At 40.8% G+C, this 18627-nt stretch overlaps 1 protein-coding gene across 1 annotated transcript; it reads right to left on the reverse strand.

Moving 5' to 3' along the window:
• On the reverse strand, positions 1-10277 carry LOC140282307 (uncharacterized). The gene is made up of 9 exons (XM_072376893.1): positions 10263-10277; positions 7287-7440; positions 3888-3920; positions 3434-3466; positions 2866-2945; positions 2654-2744; positions 2448-2555; positions 2046-2213; positions 1-391 (listed from the first exon to the last, which is right to left on the reverse strand). Exons 1-9 carry the CDS (start codon positions 10275-10277, stop codon positions 282-284), a joined length of 792 nt encoding a protein of 263 aa, XP_072232994.1. The 3' UTR covers positions 1-281.
• Between the last annotated feature and the right edge of the window lie 8350 nt (positions 10278-18627).

The raw sequence follows: 18627 nt of genomic DNA on the forward strand, positions 1-18627 counted from the left end.
TTTCTTCCATTCTGTTTACATGTTCAGCTTGTCAAACAACTGAGACTAACAACGGGAACACATACAAACAGAAAACAAACAAGCTGAAGCTAACTTTGTGTTTACAGCTCATTGAGAGCCACTCTTGGTTTGCTACCGAGTAATACGAGGTGGTAGGTAGACATGATGGAAAAGATCTGTGGATGTTCTGCCCGTATCTAGGTGTTTCAAGTCTCTGTTTCCATGCGGATCTTGATGGTCATCATTTAAAAGTTCTACGAAGCGAAGGAGGGGAAGGAAAGTTAAGAGAAGGGGAGGACCGAGGAAGAAGCTTGACAGGAGGTGAGGAGCTGATCACTCCACGCTGGCTCATCCAGGTTTATTTCAACAAATGGATCACTGGAGCAAACCGCTGAGTAAAGGAGAAAAAAAAATTAAGACTATATCAGTGTCTTCGTTTTCATATCGTATGCAAGAAGATGGCACAAAAACCTCAAGGCAAACAGTTATCTTCCATTTACCTGGCTCAAAAATACTCATGAAATGTAATTTTGTTTTGCTAAACAGGGATGGCCACTGAGTAAAGCCTTTTTGAAAAATGTTCAGAGGTGTAAAAAAATAGAAAAATATTCCCATGAGCTAATTTACAGCCTTACCAGTACGCAATATGTCATCAGCTCATACACTTGAATATAACCGCCTACGGTTTCCAATATGATTGTGCGGATTTCCACATCTGAGCAAATGTGTTCCGTTGATAATACCACATTTTTTAAATGTTGTGATTGGAAAAAAAACCCAAGAAGAACACCTTCTCTGTCCTGTGGCACGAGGGAACAGCAGGGCGAAGTGCAGCAGAAATAACATCGGCATACGTCACAGCATTGGAGAAGGAGAAGGATGTACGCCACAGCATATTCTGGGTGGACAATTCCACTGCGCAAAATAAAAACTGGTGCATGCTATTCTCACTCGTCACTCTTGTCAACAGTGACGCCACTTTACGGGAGGACATCACCCTGAAGTTCTTTAAGCGGGGACACACTTTCACGGACAGTTTCCACCATGGTGTCGAGCAGCAGATGAGGAGCCGCCCAGGTGGTGTGGTGTGGGACTTAGTCAGTGTTGTGGCAAGCTCCACCTCCAGGAAAGTGGATGTTGTCCAGCTGGAGAATGCCAATGAGCTGGATTGGAGGGATGGACATTCCACTACCAAGGTCAAGAAGGCACGGGCACCAAAGCTTAGGGAGATGGTGGAGATCCAGGTGCGGCGTGGCTCCAACAGTTAGCCTAACTTGCCTATATGTTGCTTCAAAGTGAAGTTGTTTTGCAGTGCTTTAACGTTAATGTGATTTGTTGGAGGTATAGCTGATACAATACAGATACACATTAATCTAATTCTCACAAATAATAATGTGGTCCTATTCAAAATAAAATGTCCCCATTTGGGCCTTGATACAACTTAGCAATGTAAGACACTTTGACCAGCAATTTCAGCACCAGAACAACTTCCGGGTGGAAAATATTGGCCTAAAATGGTCAGATTACTTTGGGTTTGGTATATCCATGTTTGGGAAAACAAATGGTTCCAATTAATCCAAACACAGTGTATCTAACACACCTAGAACCCAAGTTGTGACGAAATAGTTTTTGAAGAATCTGCAGTTACTGCCTTTTCCCTTGGTATGGTGCCACATATGGTAAGTAATACAAAGCAAGACCACAGTAACTGCAAAATAGGGGTAAAACATCAAATCAAATATGAGGATTAATATGTACAAAGAATAAGCTAATATTGGCTGGAGGACAGGATAACTTTAAAGTACTTTTTCTCAGTTCTGCGCTCTGCGTAGTTACTGCCTTTTTGCTTTGTAGGGCCTGTGCTGTTAACTGAAGGCATGGAGTTGAAACGATCAGATAAAATCACTATTAGGCTGAATTACTTGATGAGAAATCGATACTTCTTTTCATAGCTAACACAAGGCTAAGTCTTTTATTTGCGCCTTTCTGTCAAATACCTACTTTGAATGTGTGTTTCATGTTTGGATCGGCACAAATGATCTTACATGGGTTGTTGTTGTTTTCATTTTGTTGCTCCTCAGCAGCATCGAAGAACAACATGGAACTGCTCAGCGGGACAGGTGTCTTGTCGGCGGGTTCATCATCTGATGATAAACTGGTGTTACTGGCGGGTGCAGTCTCCACATCGTTTGTATCCGGCTGTTCCCGTGGAGCTGGAGAGAGGAAGCGAGCACAAGGAGGACAGGTATAGCTTTTCTTTAGGTTTTCCAGAGTGAAAAAAGACTAAAAGACTTGATTGGATAGTGGGACACGTTCGCCAAATTCTAATCAACGCAAAGAACCAATTTGGCCAAGCCTGGAAAATCAGGATTGTTTCCAACAGTCATGCACATTAAAAACTTCAAATGCCATGGCAACAGAGACGAAAACATTGATTTATTTCGTACCATTTTCTTCACTGGACCCTTTTTCCTCCGTCTGTAGACTTGTGCCATTGGCTACCGGAGAGATTGGAAGGTCATCAGTGATCACAATATCTTTAGGAAATGGTTGGTCTGAGATAGAAGACAAAAAGAAGACAAACGACATGTGTCAGGATTGCATCATACATAAACATGTTCGTTTAAATGTAATCAATTACCAACAAACCCACCCAGGTCATCCAGGTAAACTTGTTCAAAGGTGCCAGTGGGCTCGTTCAGATGATTGACAGGAATTGGACGATGGAGGTCGAATGAGTAAGTCTGGAAAACAATGAAAAATAAGACACCAATGAAAAACTGTAACAATGGCTCAGAACGTGATAGTTCAGGTTTTTAAGGGAAAGCCCAAACAGTAATCTGTACTTCTCTATCTATTTCTTACCCTGGTGGCTCTCCTGAGCAAGTAGAGAATGACACACAGAGTAATGATCGCCAGGATTATAAACACCAGGATCACGTATCCTGTGAAATAAAAAGAATTTGAAAGATTTTAAGGTTTACCACTGACAAAGCTTTTCGAGTCAATTTTTGTCTGCATAATCAAATCATCCTCTTAATTATCTAAGGATGACAGATTTAAAAAGATGTGAATTGATGGTTGATTATATTCTAAAGCTTGAAAAAAAAAAGAGTGTTCTTACTATTTAATGGAATTGCCCTGACATGTTATCACTGTTACAGCCACTAGAGTTCACTAGAAGTCCTTTGGGGCTATAATTCTTTCTTATATATTCTTATATTTTCTGTATGCTCAATAAATTGCACCCAAATACCAAAACCAATAATGTTTTACTCCATCTCTCAGTGCTATTTGACTTCCTATCTGTCTCTCAACCCCAAGTTCATTAACACTTTATTGGTCTTTTTATGCTATTTGAAAAATAATAAACGTGGAATATCATCAGTAAAGTAGCACTATGCAAAGCCTGAAAAAGAAAGCGCTTCCTCACCCCAGGTGGAAGTAGTCGAGCCTTCAGGTGTTCCTGAAAGAAACAAACAGCAACGTCAAGTTCAGTAATTAGATTACAACAAATGTGATGTAATGTCACAGTTCTGCTCCCCCGGTGGAGACCAGAAGCAAAAGCACCTTTCAGCATCCAAACTTCTGAACCTTCTCCACTCAATATATGTATATATTATTTTTTTTTATCAATTCTTAGAAATTTCTCAAACAAGCACGAACTTAGGTTTTTAGTTTATTCCACTTGAACATAAGGATGTTAGTTACTCCCTTTTTTTTAAAATAGTTTTTAGAAATAAATAAAGCTCTGAAACGCATAGACACATATGTATGAGTTGGCTTACAGTTGGTGTTTTTATGTTATTTGATGAAAATAAATAAATATAGAATATTATCGGTAAAGTAGCACTATGCAAAACAAGAAGAAGAAAGCGCTTCCTTACCCAAGTTCGCAGTAGTTGCGCCTTCAGTTGTTACTGAAAGAAACAAGCAGCAAGGTCAAGTTCAGTAATTATATTACAACAAATGAATATCAGTTTGTGTTGTCACAGTTCTGCTCCCCTGGTGGAGAGCAGAAGCAAAAGCACATTTCAGCATCCAAACTTCCAAACACTCTCCACTCAACGGATGTAGAGTTTTCTCCATGAAAACACAGATCAGACTCTGTTGATCAAGTGGATATTCAGCCCAGTCTCACCAGAAATGGTAAAACGTGAGATTTTGTTAACACGAACAATACGTAGTAGTCTCACAATCCAGGCTTCGAATTTGTGTGATGTTTTTTTTTCTAGCATTATGTCATGTGATGGAAGCCATTACCAATGAGTAAAGAAATTCTTGTGGTCTGTGATGTATATTTTTCTAACCCAAACCATCACCTTTAACTCTTAACCTTAAGCATTAGCAGGTGGGAGTGATGTGCAAAGCAGGAAATTGAAGAAGTAGAGGTTTGTCACAATGAACTTTGAATTTAGGTCTGATAGATATGAGTGACATTTGGCAACTCATGAAAGTACGTGGAAGTGTACAGTACAACAAATATATATATATAAAAGAAATTGTGAAATATAATTTAAATCCACTCTTTTAAAGATTGAAAAGGAGCAGTTAGAAGAACCTAATTCTTATTTATAAACTGCTTAAGCTGTGCTGTGTCAGCGCACGTCGATGACGTCATCCCAGTAGACAAGTGTATAGAAAGCCCTCTATAAGCCCCCAATAGCCGCCAATAACAACCACACAGCAGCTATGCTGTAACATTTAATTTTCAGTATTTGTTCGTTTTGTATTTGGTGTCGACAGGCGACATTCCCGCGCTGGTGCACAGGAAATGACGCGTTCTACTCGGTTTTACCTGACAACTAGAAGGGAGGGGAGCGCTGCTAAAAGCAACATGGCGGAGAATTCGAAGAAGCGACCAAGAGGTTCAGAAGTGGATCGCACTGCAAAGAAAAGGCCTTTCCGTTCGGTAGAACGTCTGTTGTCAAAGACAGAGAGAGTGAAAAAAGGAGAAGACTAACCACAGGTTGCATCAGGTGGCTTTTCCTTGATGGAGAGCCCTGACAGAGGAGATTGGACTGAGGACCGATTTTGCCGTGATACTGCTGGATAAGTAAGTGACTCTGTTCATTACTGTACATGTACTGTAGCCCGTGCTGTGATGAGTAAATTTAGTAGCCTACACATTGTGTAGACAGACAGAAGCTCTGCATATATGTTGCGAATGGCTGCCTATTGGTGCCGTGACACAATGGAGCTGCAGCCGGTGTAAGTTCACACATTGACAACAATGTGTTACTGTGAGTGTTACTGTGTGTGATGTGCATTCCACGGTACCGTGGAGAACATAGAAATATTGTTGAATCGCATACGGTGCTGGAGTGGCGGGTTACACCGGGCCATAATATAGAGGTGCCGGCCGCATCGTTGTAATAACGCAGGAATCCTCTAGGGGGCGACAGAAGTTATGCGCTACAGCTTTAACAAAACAAAGTCTAAGATGGTCTACTATTTCTATTTACATTCACCATCAAACACACTCTTATTAACTGCAACATAGAGACACAATAAATGAGTAAATATAAACGTCCACTTTGAATTGCAGTCTATAATGTGTAATTGTTTTCTCCTTATACTTTTTTTTTTAACAGGGAAATATCTGTACAACCTTTAAACATTATGTTGAGAATTCCAAAGTTTGACTCCAGCTAAGATACACATTTGTTTTAAATTAGTTTGAGCCGTTTGATGTTTGAAACCAAATTTCCTTCTAAGATTTTCATCTTTTGCAGTAAACACAAACAAATTTTGCAAACTCTCTGTCAATTTCTTGCTTTAAACATGACTAATAATGTCTGCAGTTCTATTATATCTTTAAATTTCAATAGAGCTGACTTAAGAAATAATCCATTGGTGTGTTCTCTACATTTACCTGTATGTATGATTTCAGACAGCTCATATTAGTGAACAGCATGACATTCTCATTTGATCCCTTGTTTTTTATGTGCTATATGAGATTTCCATGTCAACAACAACTCCCAGAAACCTCCTCAGTATTAACACCTCCGAGTGATAATTGAATGTTGTCCGTTCTTTTTTTTTTTTTGTAGAAAATACCACAAATTTAAGTTTAAACCAAGACTTAAGTTGAATCATTTCATTTTCAATGTTATTGGATAATGTTATTAAATTAGCACATGAACAAAATAAATTAGTATAATCTGCAAACAATAAAAAAAAATGTAAGAGCTCTGAAACCTCACAAATGTCATCAATGTATAAAATAAAGAGTTGAGGCGTTCATGCCTAAGATGTGTTCTGAAACAGACTTTGATGTGCAGTTTAGGTGAAATAAGTGATGCACGAAGTAGCCTTCTCATACAGCAATGAAATTCATGGAGAGGAAGCAGAAACTCCATTTCTCAAATACGATTGGCTCAGAGGACTTGGGACAAAGTGCAACTGTGGCTTGAACCTGATTTTGTTCAGAGCTAGAAGAAATGGAACGTGACTATCAGGATACAACGATGCAATGAAATGAAAAGAAATAAGAATAAGTAAAGGGATGAAAACGAAATAAATGACACGGTGAAAACATAAAGAAAAAAATAGATGTAAAGATAAAATAAATGAAAATGCCTCGTCTTTTTTGTATGTTTTTTTTTCATATTTTCACATGTATTTCTTATTTAGTGATTCTTTTTGTGGTTCTCCTTTCATTCCATACCAACGGACTAAGAAAAAGGCCGTGGAGGATGACATTTGAACCGGACCAGCGATCTCTTGCTTGAAGGTCAGAGACTTGGCGCCACCCACCGCCCCGACCCTTGCCCCTAATCTTTCGTCACCATAAAAAGCTGCAACTGCCGGCATCATCACGATGCAAATATGAGTGTCATTGGATGTGCAGCGTGGGCTGTAGCACAGTGCAGAACTGAGAAAGCGAAACGTAAGTATTGTCCAGTTTTTGAGCCTCAGGGTGAGCTGATTTGAGCCAACTGCTGCATTGGATGCCTTTAACCAACAATAGAATTCTCCTCCTGCGATTCAAAGGGGATAACGTCGCATAATCACTGTTTTTTTGCTTGAGATGCGTTATTCATTTAAAGTTGTAAGCTGTGTAAATCGTGTAAAGGTCTTGTTGTGTTTGAACGTGGCGTGCCGGTTGTATGTTGGCGTGTTTCTATGTTTGGCTGCCTGTCGGGTTGAAGTGAGCGCGTTTGAGTGGGTGTTTGGTGTCGCAAGCAGCCAATAGCTATGGAGAACAGGAGCATGTGAGGGTTGTGGTTTGACACACAGGAAAACAAACGTATGAATATGCTGCGTGTGAGGCTGTGGAGTACCTGCTTTGGATGCGGTGACAGTTGTCGTTTCACCCGTCGTCGCAGGATTCGTGCCGCTCCCTTTGGCAGTGGCTGAAGTTGGGACGTGTGCCGTTGCGTTTTCACTTTCTGCTTTTGTTTTAGATCCATTTGAATCAAGGCCACCTTCGATACTCTGTTAAAGAGACATCACAGAGTTTGTGTTTAAACTTCACATCCTTTAGCTTTGAACGTTTCCTTTTCAAATCTGCATCAGTTACACTGACAGAATTCAAAGGTGTTTGACTGGGTGAGGCTTTTGTAGATCTAAAGAACTTAGATGAGACTTTACAGTTAAACATATATGCCCACTGCATCTAGTTAAACAGAGGAGTTTTTGGAAGAAGAACCAAGATTAGAGCAAATCTTTCTTTTTCTTTCATTAATAATGCAATTGAAGAATAGCTGAATGTATTTGGGGTGGGAGCTTGAGGTAATTCGCTTGATTTGATAATAAGATTAAAAGAAGGGGCAGGATTGCAGTCGTGTTTTTCCACTGCCTAAAGCGTTGAATTTAGATGGTGTGACTGGTGTGTGTTCTTTTTCTATACAACTGTGTCGAAAACAATCAAAATCCCAAAGTGGAGGAAATTATAAAGTGGAAACGCAGCAAATCCTAGGAGCTGGAATGTTTGATCATTAGAAAATTGTTACATGTCAATCCTCTAATCACCTAATAGGCTTATTGTTAAAGCTCTAACTTGGTTTAAATGTTCTTTTTTTTTTTGGTTCCATGAATATGAAAAGTTTCCTCTGTTGGTGGATTTTCATACACTGGTATGTCTTTCATATACTTTCATACACTCGAACTCACAACAGTGACTTTCCAGGAAGTTTAACATCAACCTCATGCGTGCAGGTCATGTCTGTGTTTCGTGTTGAGCAACAATCTGTAAACTGTTAGCTTAGCAAAGAGGCTTAAAAGCACGGGTGATCAGCACCTCTGAAGCTCACGAAATGAGGTTGCATCTCTTTTCTTTCATTTGCACAAGAGCAAAAAACGGCAGTTAGTCTATCTGTGGCTGTTTCTGGAGAACATTTTACGTCTCTACTCATTGGCTGACAGCAAAACTGCAGCGAGTCTCCGTGCCTGCCTGTGGTTTGACAGGAAGTAGTTCACCTAAATGGCTGAAGAGGCACAGTGGTTTTATATTAAAGAAGTTTCCACTTTGACGAGAGCCAAGAGAAAGAAGGTGGGGTTTGAAATCTGTTATTTGTGGTCAATGTCCTGAAAAATGTAAAATCATTGGTATCACCAGATTCTCCACTCCCAAACCTATCTCTATCTTTGTGCTGAGAGGAATCGGATTTGCTGGTTTCAGACAGCTCAGAAGTTGCCAGTCAGAGCCATAACTATAAGATAACTGATGCAGGTGAGTGCCAGCTGTTACCGTGGTCTCAGACAGTGCTGTTGATGTCGTGGGGCTGATGGCTTCCTTTGTAGTTTCTTTCAGAGGCGGCGGGGTTGTCGGAGAGGTTTCTTTGTTGGAAATAAACGAGAAAAGCACAATCATTCAAATGAACTAATTCAAACAGCACAATACAGACCGGAGACATAGGAGATGTCAGTGGTGGTAATGCAGCGAGGGATGGGACAACCCCGCAAAAACAGACACTACAAAACATCAGGGCATTGCTGAACATCGCACAACGTATTCCTCTGTTCAAAACTTTAGGATTAGGACTATTTATGAAGCACAGAGTGCAGTACAGGTCAGTACAGAAGACTCAGGATAAGACGGGACAGACAAACTGTTTCATAGAGAACGCGACAGTATAAATAGGTAAATTTTAGCACAATATAGTTTAGGAGACTAGGACACTAGCAAAAATACGAAAAGGTACAATGGACAATATGTTTCAGTACAGGCCGTGGCAGGTTAGGACAGAAAAATGTGGATAAATAGGATATGAGACAAAAGTGCACAGTAGAACATCAAAGACAGGGCAGTAAAGGAAAGAAGGGAGCTGAATGTCGAGATCGATTCTGATTGCACACCCCAAGACGGTACAGGAGTATTGTGTAGAGGTGTCCGGTATACTGCAGGATGGTAAAGTAGAGTTCAGGAAACGAGAAACTAAAAAAAGATATGTACCAAAGTAATTCGGTGCTCTATGACTGCTAGTTTCCAGTTATCATCGTAACACAGAAACCTTTCGTGTCCCGTTAGTTCTTATGAGTCAGCTGAGAACCATCGGCCTGATGGTATACCGAAAGCTGCTGGGACCATAGACCTACAAATTAACTGTAAATAGTCTGAATGAAATCTTGCAACAGACCTGCACGCTTTTTCTAGTTGGGAAAAAAAGAAGTATTTTGCAACCAGAGAATGGCGATAGAGTGCATGAAGGGATGCATCCATATAGACTGTACATAAAAGATGGAAGTAACCTCCATTGCCTGAGAAATGAAACCACTATGAAGTGCCTTAAACCTGCATTATCTTTTAATGACCAGCACGGGGCAACTTAAGCAATCATAAGACATCCTGAATAGAATTTTTACGAACCTTCGTAAACATTTTAAGAATGATCGCTTGTTCTGTGGCTTCTTAAACAGCCTGAAGTTTTTATTTTCGCACATTGGGGTCCCATTTAAATTAGAAAATACGTGCTCACAACGACATCATCTGGGGTTTGGCTGGCACAGTTACATGCAGCGATCGAGGCAAACATATTACTGATTTTTACCATCTAGGTAGTGTTCACCCATTTTGTCACCTGGTCGGGTGAATGCAGAAACTTTTCTTGGCTGAAAATGATCATGGTCCGGTCTAAAATACATTCTTTTTGCAAATCAAAAGTCATCCCGATGGATGCCAGTTTTCCGGTCGCTTTCGTTGCACGCCAGCACAGCACGTTATGGTGAAACTTTGTCACTCTGTTTAGCTTTAGGAAATAACAGCCCTTGGTTACGGTTATGAATCAAAACTACTTGGCTAGGGTTAGAACCGTTACCTTCATGGCTGCCATTTTTACCCTTAACATCCAGTTGCTTTCTCCACCATTAGAGTTCTTTGAACTTGTAATTAAATATGTATCGGCCTGCAAGAACAAAACAGATGACTCATGGGCCCATTCTGGGGAGGAGAATGTTGTCGTATCTAACGAGTCTATCAGTGCTTGGATTTCACGTGGGATTGCAGGTACTGTGCGTAATTGCACCCAATTCTGCAAATTTATAGCACCGAATGGAGGAAATTCCCACTTAGAAGTGAGCGACACAGCTGATGCAGCTCCAAGAGATGACCGCTAACAGCAAATTACGTTACTGCAAAGAGAAATCCTCAAGCAGGTGGAAAGCGGCAAAATTAAATTAAATTATCTCCCACGAAGTCGTGAGGATTTCAGTCAAGTTTTGAAAAATGAATTTCAGGCCCCGGCCTCTCTGCATTGCCCACCGTCCACGATAATGTCACATCATTAGAGTTAGTTATCTCCTCACCTTTTTCCGTTGCGTTATCCTTATCTGATGGAGGTATAGTTGGTGTCACATTTTGTCCTCGGGAAACAGAAAGGACTGAGAACAGAACTAGAACTGAGACAGAAGCAAAACATTAAAGCGGTAAACCTGCAATAAAACAACAGGAAAAAATGAGTGATGAATGGCCATGGCAGGAAATCGAATCACTGAGGACACCAGCGTAGGTTAAAAAAAAAAAAAGGTGTACAAAGACCATTATGTTTCATACCATAGAGGTTCGACAGCTATGACTATGAACATGTGTATCAGCCAAGGAACACATTTATAGGTCATAGATGTACTTGTTGACTCCTGTGGCATCAGTTTTTTTTTTTTTACATGTGAAAAATATAAAGGCTGGTGTGAAATGTAAGCAGAGATGTGACAAAAAAACATATATATTTATATATATATTTTCAGACTTTGTACTGCAGCCTCCTGTGTAATCTTTACTGACATCCGGTCATTTTAGTCTTTTAAAAGTGTAAATCCTGGCTTTTTCTTTTTCTTTTTGAGCTCATCTACTGACTCTTACTGATGAATCCGTTGCCCAACACATCTTCGAGCTTGATGCTCGTAAGGAAACTTGCCAGTTGTTGGACTTCAGTATTATTTTGCACATTAAAAGCGGCAGGTGGAATAAACAAGGTTATTGTGGCAATCGCATGCTTCGTCTCACTTCCTGCCAACTGAAAATCCTCGAATGTCACATAAAGTAATTCAAATGTATGCAAATGCAGTTGTATTACAGTATCAAAGTCGTGTTTGGATAAATCTCCAGCAGTGATAGCAAATTTGTAAAAAAAAAATTTAAAAAAATGGGGCAGTGTGGAGTAAATCCGTGAAGCTCCAGCCTGATTTGGTTAAGTTGAAGACGATCTGAACTTGAGCTTTAAAAGTTTGCATTAGGGCTGTGAGGGGAGCATGAGCTAAATGCAACTATTCCCCTTTTTTTTGGTTTGTTTAAAGCACCTCTATGAATAAAACGAGGAAGCAAAAGTCTGAAAATGGAGAGGAAAGAGGGTTGACAGTTGAGCTAAACTCACCGAGGAAGCAGAGGCAACACGACAGCTTCATGGTGGTGATGATTTGACCTTTTTTCTCTTTTTGCCCAGAAACTGGGATGTAATCATCAGCGAGGCTGTAGAGTTTCTCCTTTTATTTTCTTGATTTTATTCTCTTTTCTAACAAGCCTCTTCCTCTGCAGCTATTCTCACTTCTTTGAATTTTCTGCTCGGTGTTCTCAGTTTCCTCCTCTCTTCCTCTCTCGGCAGTCTCAGCACACACACACACACACACACACACACACACACACACACACACACACACACACACACACACACACTCCTCCTGTCTAACTCATCTGCAACTTGACTTTGCCTCCCTTTGTGCTCTGCTGCACGCCTCCATCTTTGTGGGTGCAGTTTGGGAAATTGCACCCTCTGCTGGTTGAAAGAAGAGCCACGACTGAGGACCAGACCTCATCCTCACGAATGCTTTTGAGGCTGAATGGGAGCAAATCCCAGCAGCCAGACGACAATAGCTGTCAAAAAAAAAAGGGAAAGATGCTGAAACAGATGTTGTTAACTGCACGATGACATACATCTTGTCATATGGAATCCATCTTGTAGTCTGTTACCCACTTTCCCCTCACTCTTTCAAATCTCTGGTGCTTTTCCCCTCCACCTACGGCACTCTTTCTCTATATGTCAACCTTATCCTCTGCCCCCCTCAGTTTCTTAAAACAACACTGTCGTCAGCCCGCCTGTCTCTGTGCTGCACTTATTGTGTCTCACATCCCCCTAAATCTCTCTCGGTATCACTCAGTATTCAGGAACTGAGTCATTGACCGCAGAGCTATAGCGCCACGCTGACACAGGAAGCAGCAGTAGCGCCGTTTTTTTTTCAGAAACGCATAAGCGACAGCCGTTTAAGACTGAATGTGCCGTTGTCATGCTTTACACCATAACAGATGCAAAAAAAAAGGTCATTAAGACACCAGGATTGACCTTACAAACTCATATTTCCGCGGCACTCATGGCAGACAGATTCTGAGGTGCCTTGGCGCAAACGGAGCTTGTCGTTGTATATTTTTGAAGATTTCACCTCTTTCAGTCCAGTTGGAAGACTTTCTCGGTTTTTTTCCGCTTGTTTCTTGGAGTAAACTTTTTTTTATTACTACTACTGACAGCTATAGTGAAAAACAGTGAATGTCTTTGCATAAGTAGCCAGGCTTCTGGACTTCATGTGCATGTGAGATAGGGCTGCCATGATTGGTCAACTATTAAATTCGTGGACGACTAATTTAATAGTTGATGCGTCGTTTTTTTTTTCTATAAACTTTGTTTTTCTCTCAAAACTGCAGCGGCACCTTCCACCGCTGCGTCTGCCTTCCTGTCCTTGACACACACGTGCAGTAGTGGTAACCGAGGGTCAGCTGTGATGTCACAGGAAGTTAAACCAGACGGGCTCTGGTATTGTGGCTACCCGGCAACGGAGCTCAAAAGTGTGGGAGCATTTTAAGAAAACTAAAGACAAATCTGTGCAATGCAATATCTGCAAGGCAGAATTAGCCTTCTATGGCAGCACAACGACGATGCACGAGCACCTGAAAAGGAAGCATGATGTTGTGGCTGATTGTGAAGAGGGACTGTCATCTTGGTAAGCTAACTGGCTAGTTAGCTGCTAAAATTAGCGTAAACAGAGAGTTAACTTACAACTAACTCATATTGATAGCTGTAAACGTTAACATTAGCAATTACGATTTGATTAATTAGCCTTAGCACACATATTTCATGTGTAGGATAGGAACGCTAATGTTTTCTAACGTTACGTTTCAGTGCTAAAAAAAGTACGTTCATCTTCAATGGACGGCTTTGTTACAAAGCTAGCTACATGCACACCTCGGCAAGCAAATGTCCTGACTCAGTCCATACTGAACATGTTGGTGTTATATTTGAGTCAGTGAGACCAAAACTTTTGGTGAAGAATTCCTTCGTTTCAGGTGCCTACCTCATTTGATTTAAATGCAGCTAGCAGAGACAAATGAAGGAAAGAAAAACCTAAAAAGAACCAAAAACCTTAAGTATTTATTTTTGTGTGTTTGCTACACGGTTAAATAATTATTTGTTGCAACAAGCTGCATATTTCATCAAAGGGTGGATGAACTATGATATTAAGTGTTTTTTTTTTAGTTAGCATATACCTTAAACACTCCAAGCTGAAAGCTAATGGTGGTTATATAAGAGCAGCTGCATCCTGGTGCGATAAGCTGTATGTTTTAAATTCAATATACGTATGATCCGAAAAAATAATCGGTGATTAGTCGACTATTAAAATAATAGTTTGTGGCAGCCCTAATGTGAGACCACCTCAGCGATGGAGGAAACGGTGCAAGCTGCACTCCCTCACAGCAGCTTTCTCCATAACAGCACAGCAACTGCCACAAACTACTCAGAAACACCTCGAGGAAGATAATAATTAGTAAGAATGAATCATCTGTAGGAGTTGAACCTGGACCAGGAGAGACTTGCAGTTGGTTCAAAGCTGCGGATTGTACATATTCAGACATAACTCCCACCTTAAAGTTTCCCCTGGGGGAGCTGCCACTGATTTCTGACATTATTTGGTCATTTGAAACTATTTAGTTTATCTACTGTCTAACCTGAATTAGAATCTACAAACTTAGATGTCACTGTTTTCCTCTGAAGTGTTTCAGATGAAAAGCAGCAAGTAACATAAAAGATTACATTAGTTTAAGTGACAGGAATGACTCACAAATTGATAGTCATAGCTACTCACAAAAACTACCATAAAAGTACGTTGGCTGCAAAAACTTCCAAAGGACCCACTCTGTGGGGCTTGTGTTTGGTTTGTCCCCTCTGGGCTACCGTAACAACACGGTGGTACAACATCAGCAGCCCACAGAGTCTTGGGATATTGTATTTTTCGAGAAGCTTTGCTTTCCTTCTGCCGCTACAGATGGCGCCCAGTTTCTGTCAGCTTGTCTGAAAAGCTGTAATCGTGTCTAAAATTCGTGCAAATGTAAAATAGGTTTGTAGTTCATGCTTTGTTTCATGTGCCTAAAACAAATTCTCAGGTTTTAAGGTTTTAATTATAAGTAACTGCAAAAAGTAAAGCTTGTAGAGGGGGATAAAAAAGAATAAAATGTATTTTGCTCAAAATAAACCAATACCAATTTGAGTAAATCTGCACTCAGTCTTGAGGAAATATTTCACGCGAAATTGAACAGAAACAGGATAGTGCGTCTCTCCATGATCTCACTTTGCATTAACCCTAACCCCGTTCGAGGCTAAGTGAGAATTAAAAGGGAATATTGGCTGCAAACAAGCATAAAGCGTCGACGGTCATTTTAGCAAGTCGGCCTGCCCTATTAGATGAAGAGGATACAAGGTTTTTCACTTCCTGGTTTCAAGAGTATTACGCAGTCCAGCAGCATAAAGGCAACAGCACGCATACAGTTAATTACTTTATTTTTATTTTCATGCTAGCATGACTGACGTTAGGAGAGCACAGAGTAGGCAGAATCTGGCCCTCACAGCAACAGCTCCTCTCGGTGAAATGTGCGCATCAGCTGTAGGGTGAGAAAAAGAGAAGAAGAAATGCATTAAAATGCGGCAGCGCGAGCACTAAAAGGGCCTTTCAAACATTTAACCGCGAGGACCGCTAATACCAAGACGGAAACTGGACCAATGCCAGGCACCCTCTTCGTGTTGAAACAAAGTTGAGGCTGGTTTCGTCTGAGCTGAGCAGTCGCGGTGCATCTGCTTATCGTTTAGCTGGTTCGTATCAAAATGACACTAAACACGAAATGGTTTAGCGGGTTTTCACAGTTTGGCAGTGTGCTGTTTGGAAATGACGCGAAGTGTTGTTTGCGCTAACAGGGGAAATGCGGTTTGTACTTTTAACATGTCATTTTAACCCGTTTATGGTGTCATAGTAGATGTCATTGATATGAACATTTATGAGCTGAGTGCTGCCAGCCAAAGGCTTCCAGATGGATCCAAGGTTGTGCATTTATTTTCCAACATTCTAATCCAGCTGAAATATGGGCAAAATGCAACTGGTTAGTACTTTTTTTTTTTTTCCCCCTCTGACATGTCGAATGTGTAAAAATTAGCTTTGGGAGGCTGAAGCTCTACAATTTCTCAGTTATTGGAGTCGAGATTGGTGCAAATTAAAAACAAAAGAAAACAATGAACCACAGAATATTTGCTAACAGGAGCAAATCCTCTGAAATAACAGATTTAACTAAAAGTAAGTTGGGACGGTTCATTGAAGGTTAGAACTCAGAGCAGAGTCGGCTCATATATTCAAGCGGATGAAACTGTGTATGTTAAAAAAAAATGTAAAAAAAAAACCTGATGCACAGCTCTTCACACTGCGAGTGTTACATTTGTGGTTGCCGCCGCTCAGATGAACTAAAATAAATTTGTACAAAGAGCGGCACCCCAATTTTAGAAGCAGTGCTTCCTCGTTAAGATCTGATTCTGCATCCAGAATCCGGCCCTGGCTGTTCATGCAGCATCTACTCAGAGGCTTTGGACCAGTCGTGTTGCTGAAATCTTTCTCCAGTTCACAACGCCTTGGAGTTGTTAGCATTGCTGGTGTATTCCCAAGGTTCCACAGAGAGAGATTAGTGTCCATTTTCATCCTCGCTCGCGGCACATGTTCATGTGAGCGACAGGATCTCTGCGTCGTTACGCTCCCTGAACTAGAACAGGTGCTCCTTACACGGTTCCATCAGTCAGCAGACAGTGAGCGTTCAGGTCAAAACCTTTTAACATCAGGCAGGTAAAACACGCTGCTGTGCCTTTTGGAAAAAAACTGATGGAAACACAAAGCAAACCATCCCAGTTGGAGCAGCGTTGCAGCTTCTCTGGCTTTCCCAACGCCTTTTTTAGAGACTGTTTTTTCTTATTATTTAATTCGAACTTGTCGAACGGCCCTGGCACTGTGACGTCTTCCTCGGTCGGCCGACATGTTTCCACGTGCTCCCCTCTTTTGTTTGGTCTTTGAGCCACAGCTAACTGAGACATTAATCGTCCTTTCGGTTATTTCCTCTGTGCAGGTTTTTTTTTTTTTTCAGAAACACAAATTGCAATTTTTTTTTCCCATCATTATGTCCCGATCATTGAGTCCACATTTGTTTCCTTGACTTGGTGAGAATAAAAGAAAAGGACGAGGAGGATCCCAGCTTTTTTAAGGGGTGCTTTTCTTTTTTCTTCATATCTGTGATCTTTTCTCCTCTTTTTTTCCAACTTCCTTCAAGAGGGCTTCATCCAAACTCTCTGTCTTTCCCTTATATTCCTGTCTTTGAGATTGCATTTGCACCGACAGATGTTGCATGTAACAAATGAAATTAAATGAAAACAAATTTTGCTTTGGGACGCTGCCTGGCAGAGAAGCTCAGGCTTTAGATCGTCGTTGATATGCTGATCGTTTTCTTGGTTCTAAGACTGATTTCAAAAGAAAATCCTCATCGCAGTATTTGCCGTCATCCAAACAGAAGCGAGTAAGCAAACCTGATCAAAGAAATGCAAGTAATTGCTTACATTTAGTTTACCTTCTTTAAAGTTCACTTATTCATTTGCTTGTTGTTCTTGTTGTTCTTTTTTTTTTTCTTTCTTTTGTGCTTCACAGGTCCCAGAAAGCCGATTTCATTATAGACACCATTCAAGCCACTGCACTTTTTTTTGTTTGTTTTGATGGTTGTTTCTAAGGAAATGATTGCTTCCTTTGATAGGTGTGATCACATGATTCTACCAAATAAACCACAAATGTGCAGCGCTGCAGTTATTAACCTGTTACCTTATGTAACTTCGACCTTATTTTACCCACAACGCAGAACATGAACAGCAGCATCGAGTAAATAACCAGCTATGTTCTCTTGTCAGACTAAAGCATATATACATATTGCCAAAAGTATTTCCTCATTTGCCTGTACACGCATATGAACTTTAGTTCTTAATCCATAGGGTTTGATATGACGTCTTTACACCACTGCATCCAGCGCTTTGCATTGCACTCTGTGATGTACGGCTTGGATGCAGCTGCTCGGCCATGGAAACCCATTCCATGAAGCTCTCTTGAGCTAATCTGAAGGCCACATGAGGCTTGGAGCTCTGTAGCGATTGGCTCTGCAGAAAGTTGGCGACATGTGGGCCTCGGCATCCGCTGACCCCGCTCTGTCATTTTACGTGGTCTCCCACTCTGTGGCTGAGTTGCTGTCGTTCTCAATCGCTTCCACTTTGTTATGATACCACTTATTTAGTCGAAAGGAAATTTCACGACTGGACTTGTTGCACAGGTGGCATCTTATCACGGTACCACGCTGGAATTCACTGAGCTCCCATTCTATAGAAGCAGTCTGCATGCCGAGGTGCTTGGATTTATACACCTGGGGCCATGGAAGTGTTTGAAACACCTGAATCTAATTATTTGGATGGGTGAGTGAATACTTTTGGCAATATAGTGTAAATATGTCATTGTGTGAAATATTGCAGATGTGAGCAGAGGTTAAGTTTACCTGAGGAGGAAGGAGGGGAGGGCGTCATTTCATAGTCAGTTTTGCCACTGCCAAATTCGTCAACATCATAGTCGTATTCTACATAATAATCCTCATCATCATCATCATCATCAGCAGCATCATTATCTTCTCTTGACAAGACGACAACAGCGCCTGCAAGTAACAACGGAACAGTTCAAATTTGTTAACACTGAAAAGAAGCTTGGAGTCGGTACCACACAGCAGCGTCTGCTGCTGGGAATGGAAAGAAAAAAAGCTTTTTTTTTTATGTTGTCATGCATTTTTTAAATTTATTTATTTTTTAAGACTTT

The sequence above is a fragment of the Leuresthes tenuis genome, unplaced genomic scaffold (genome assembly GCF_036924035.1).
Source record: "Leuresthes tenuis unplaced genomic scaffold, fLeuTen1.0.hap1 SCAF_22, whole genome shotgun sequence".
NCBI lineage: Eukaryota > Metazoa > Chordata > Actinopteri > Atheriniformes > Atherinopsidae > Leuresthes > Leuresthes tenuis.

What these genes read in the sequence shown, in the direction of transcription:
- LOC140282307 (XM_072376893.1), bottom strand. An exon ending in TGTCACCGCATCCAAAGCAG is followed by an intron (nt 3,921 to 7,286) that starts GTACTCCACAGC and finishes TGTTTCTTTCAG; the next exon opens with TAACAACTGAAGGCGCAACT. An exon ending in TGAAAACAACAACAACCCAT is followed by an intron (nt 392 to 2,045) that starts GTAAGATCATTT and finishes TCCTTTACTCAG; the next exon opens with CGGTTTGCTCCAGTGATCCA.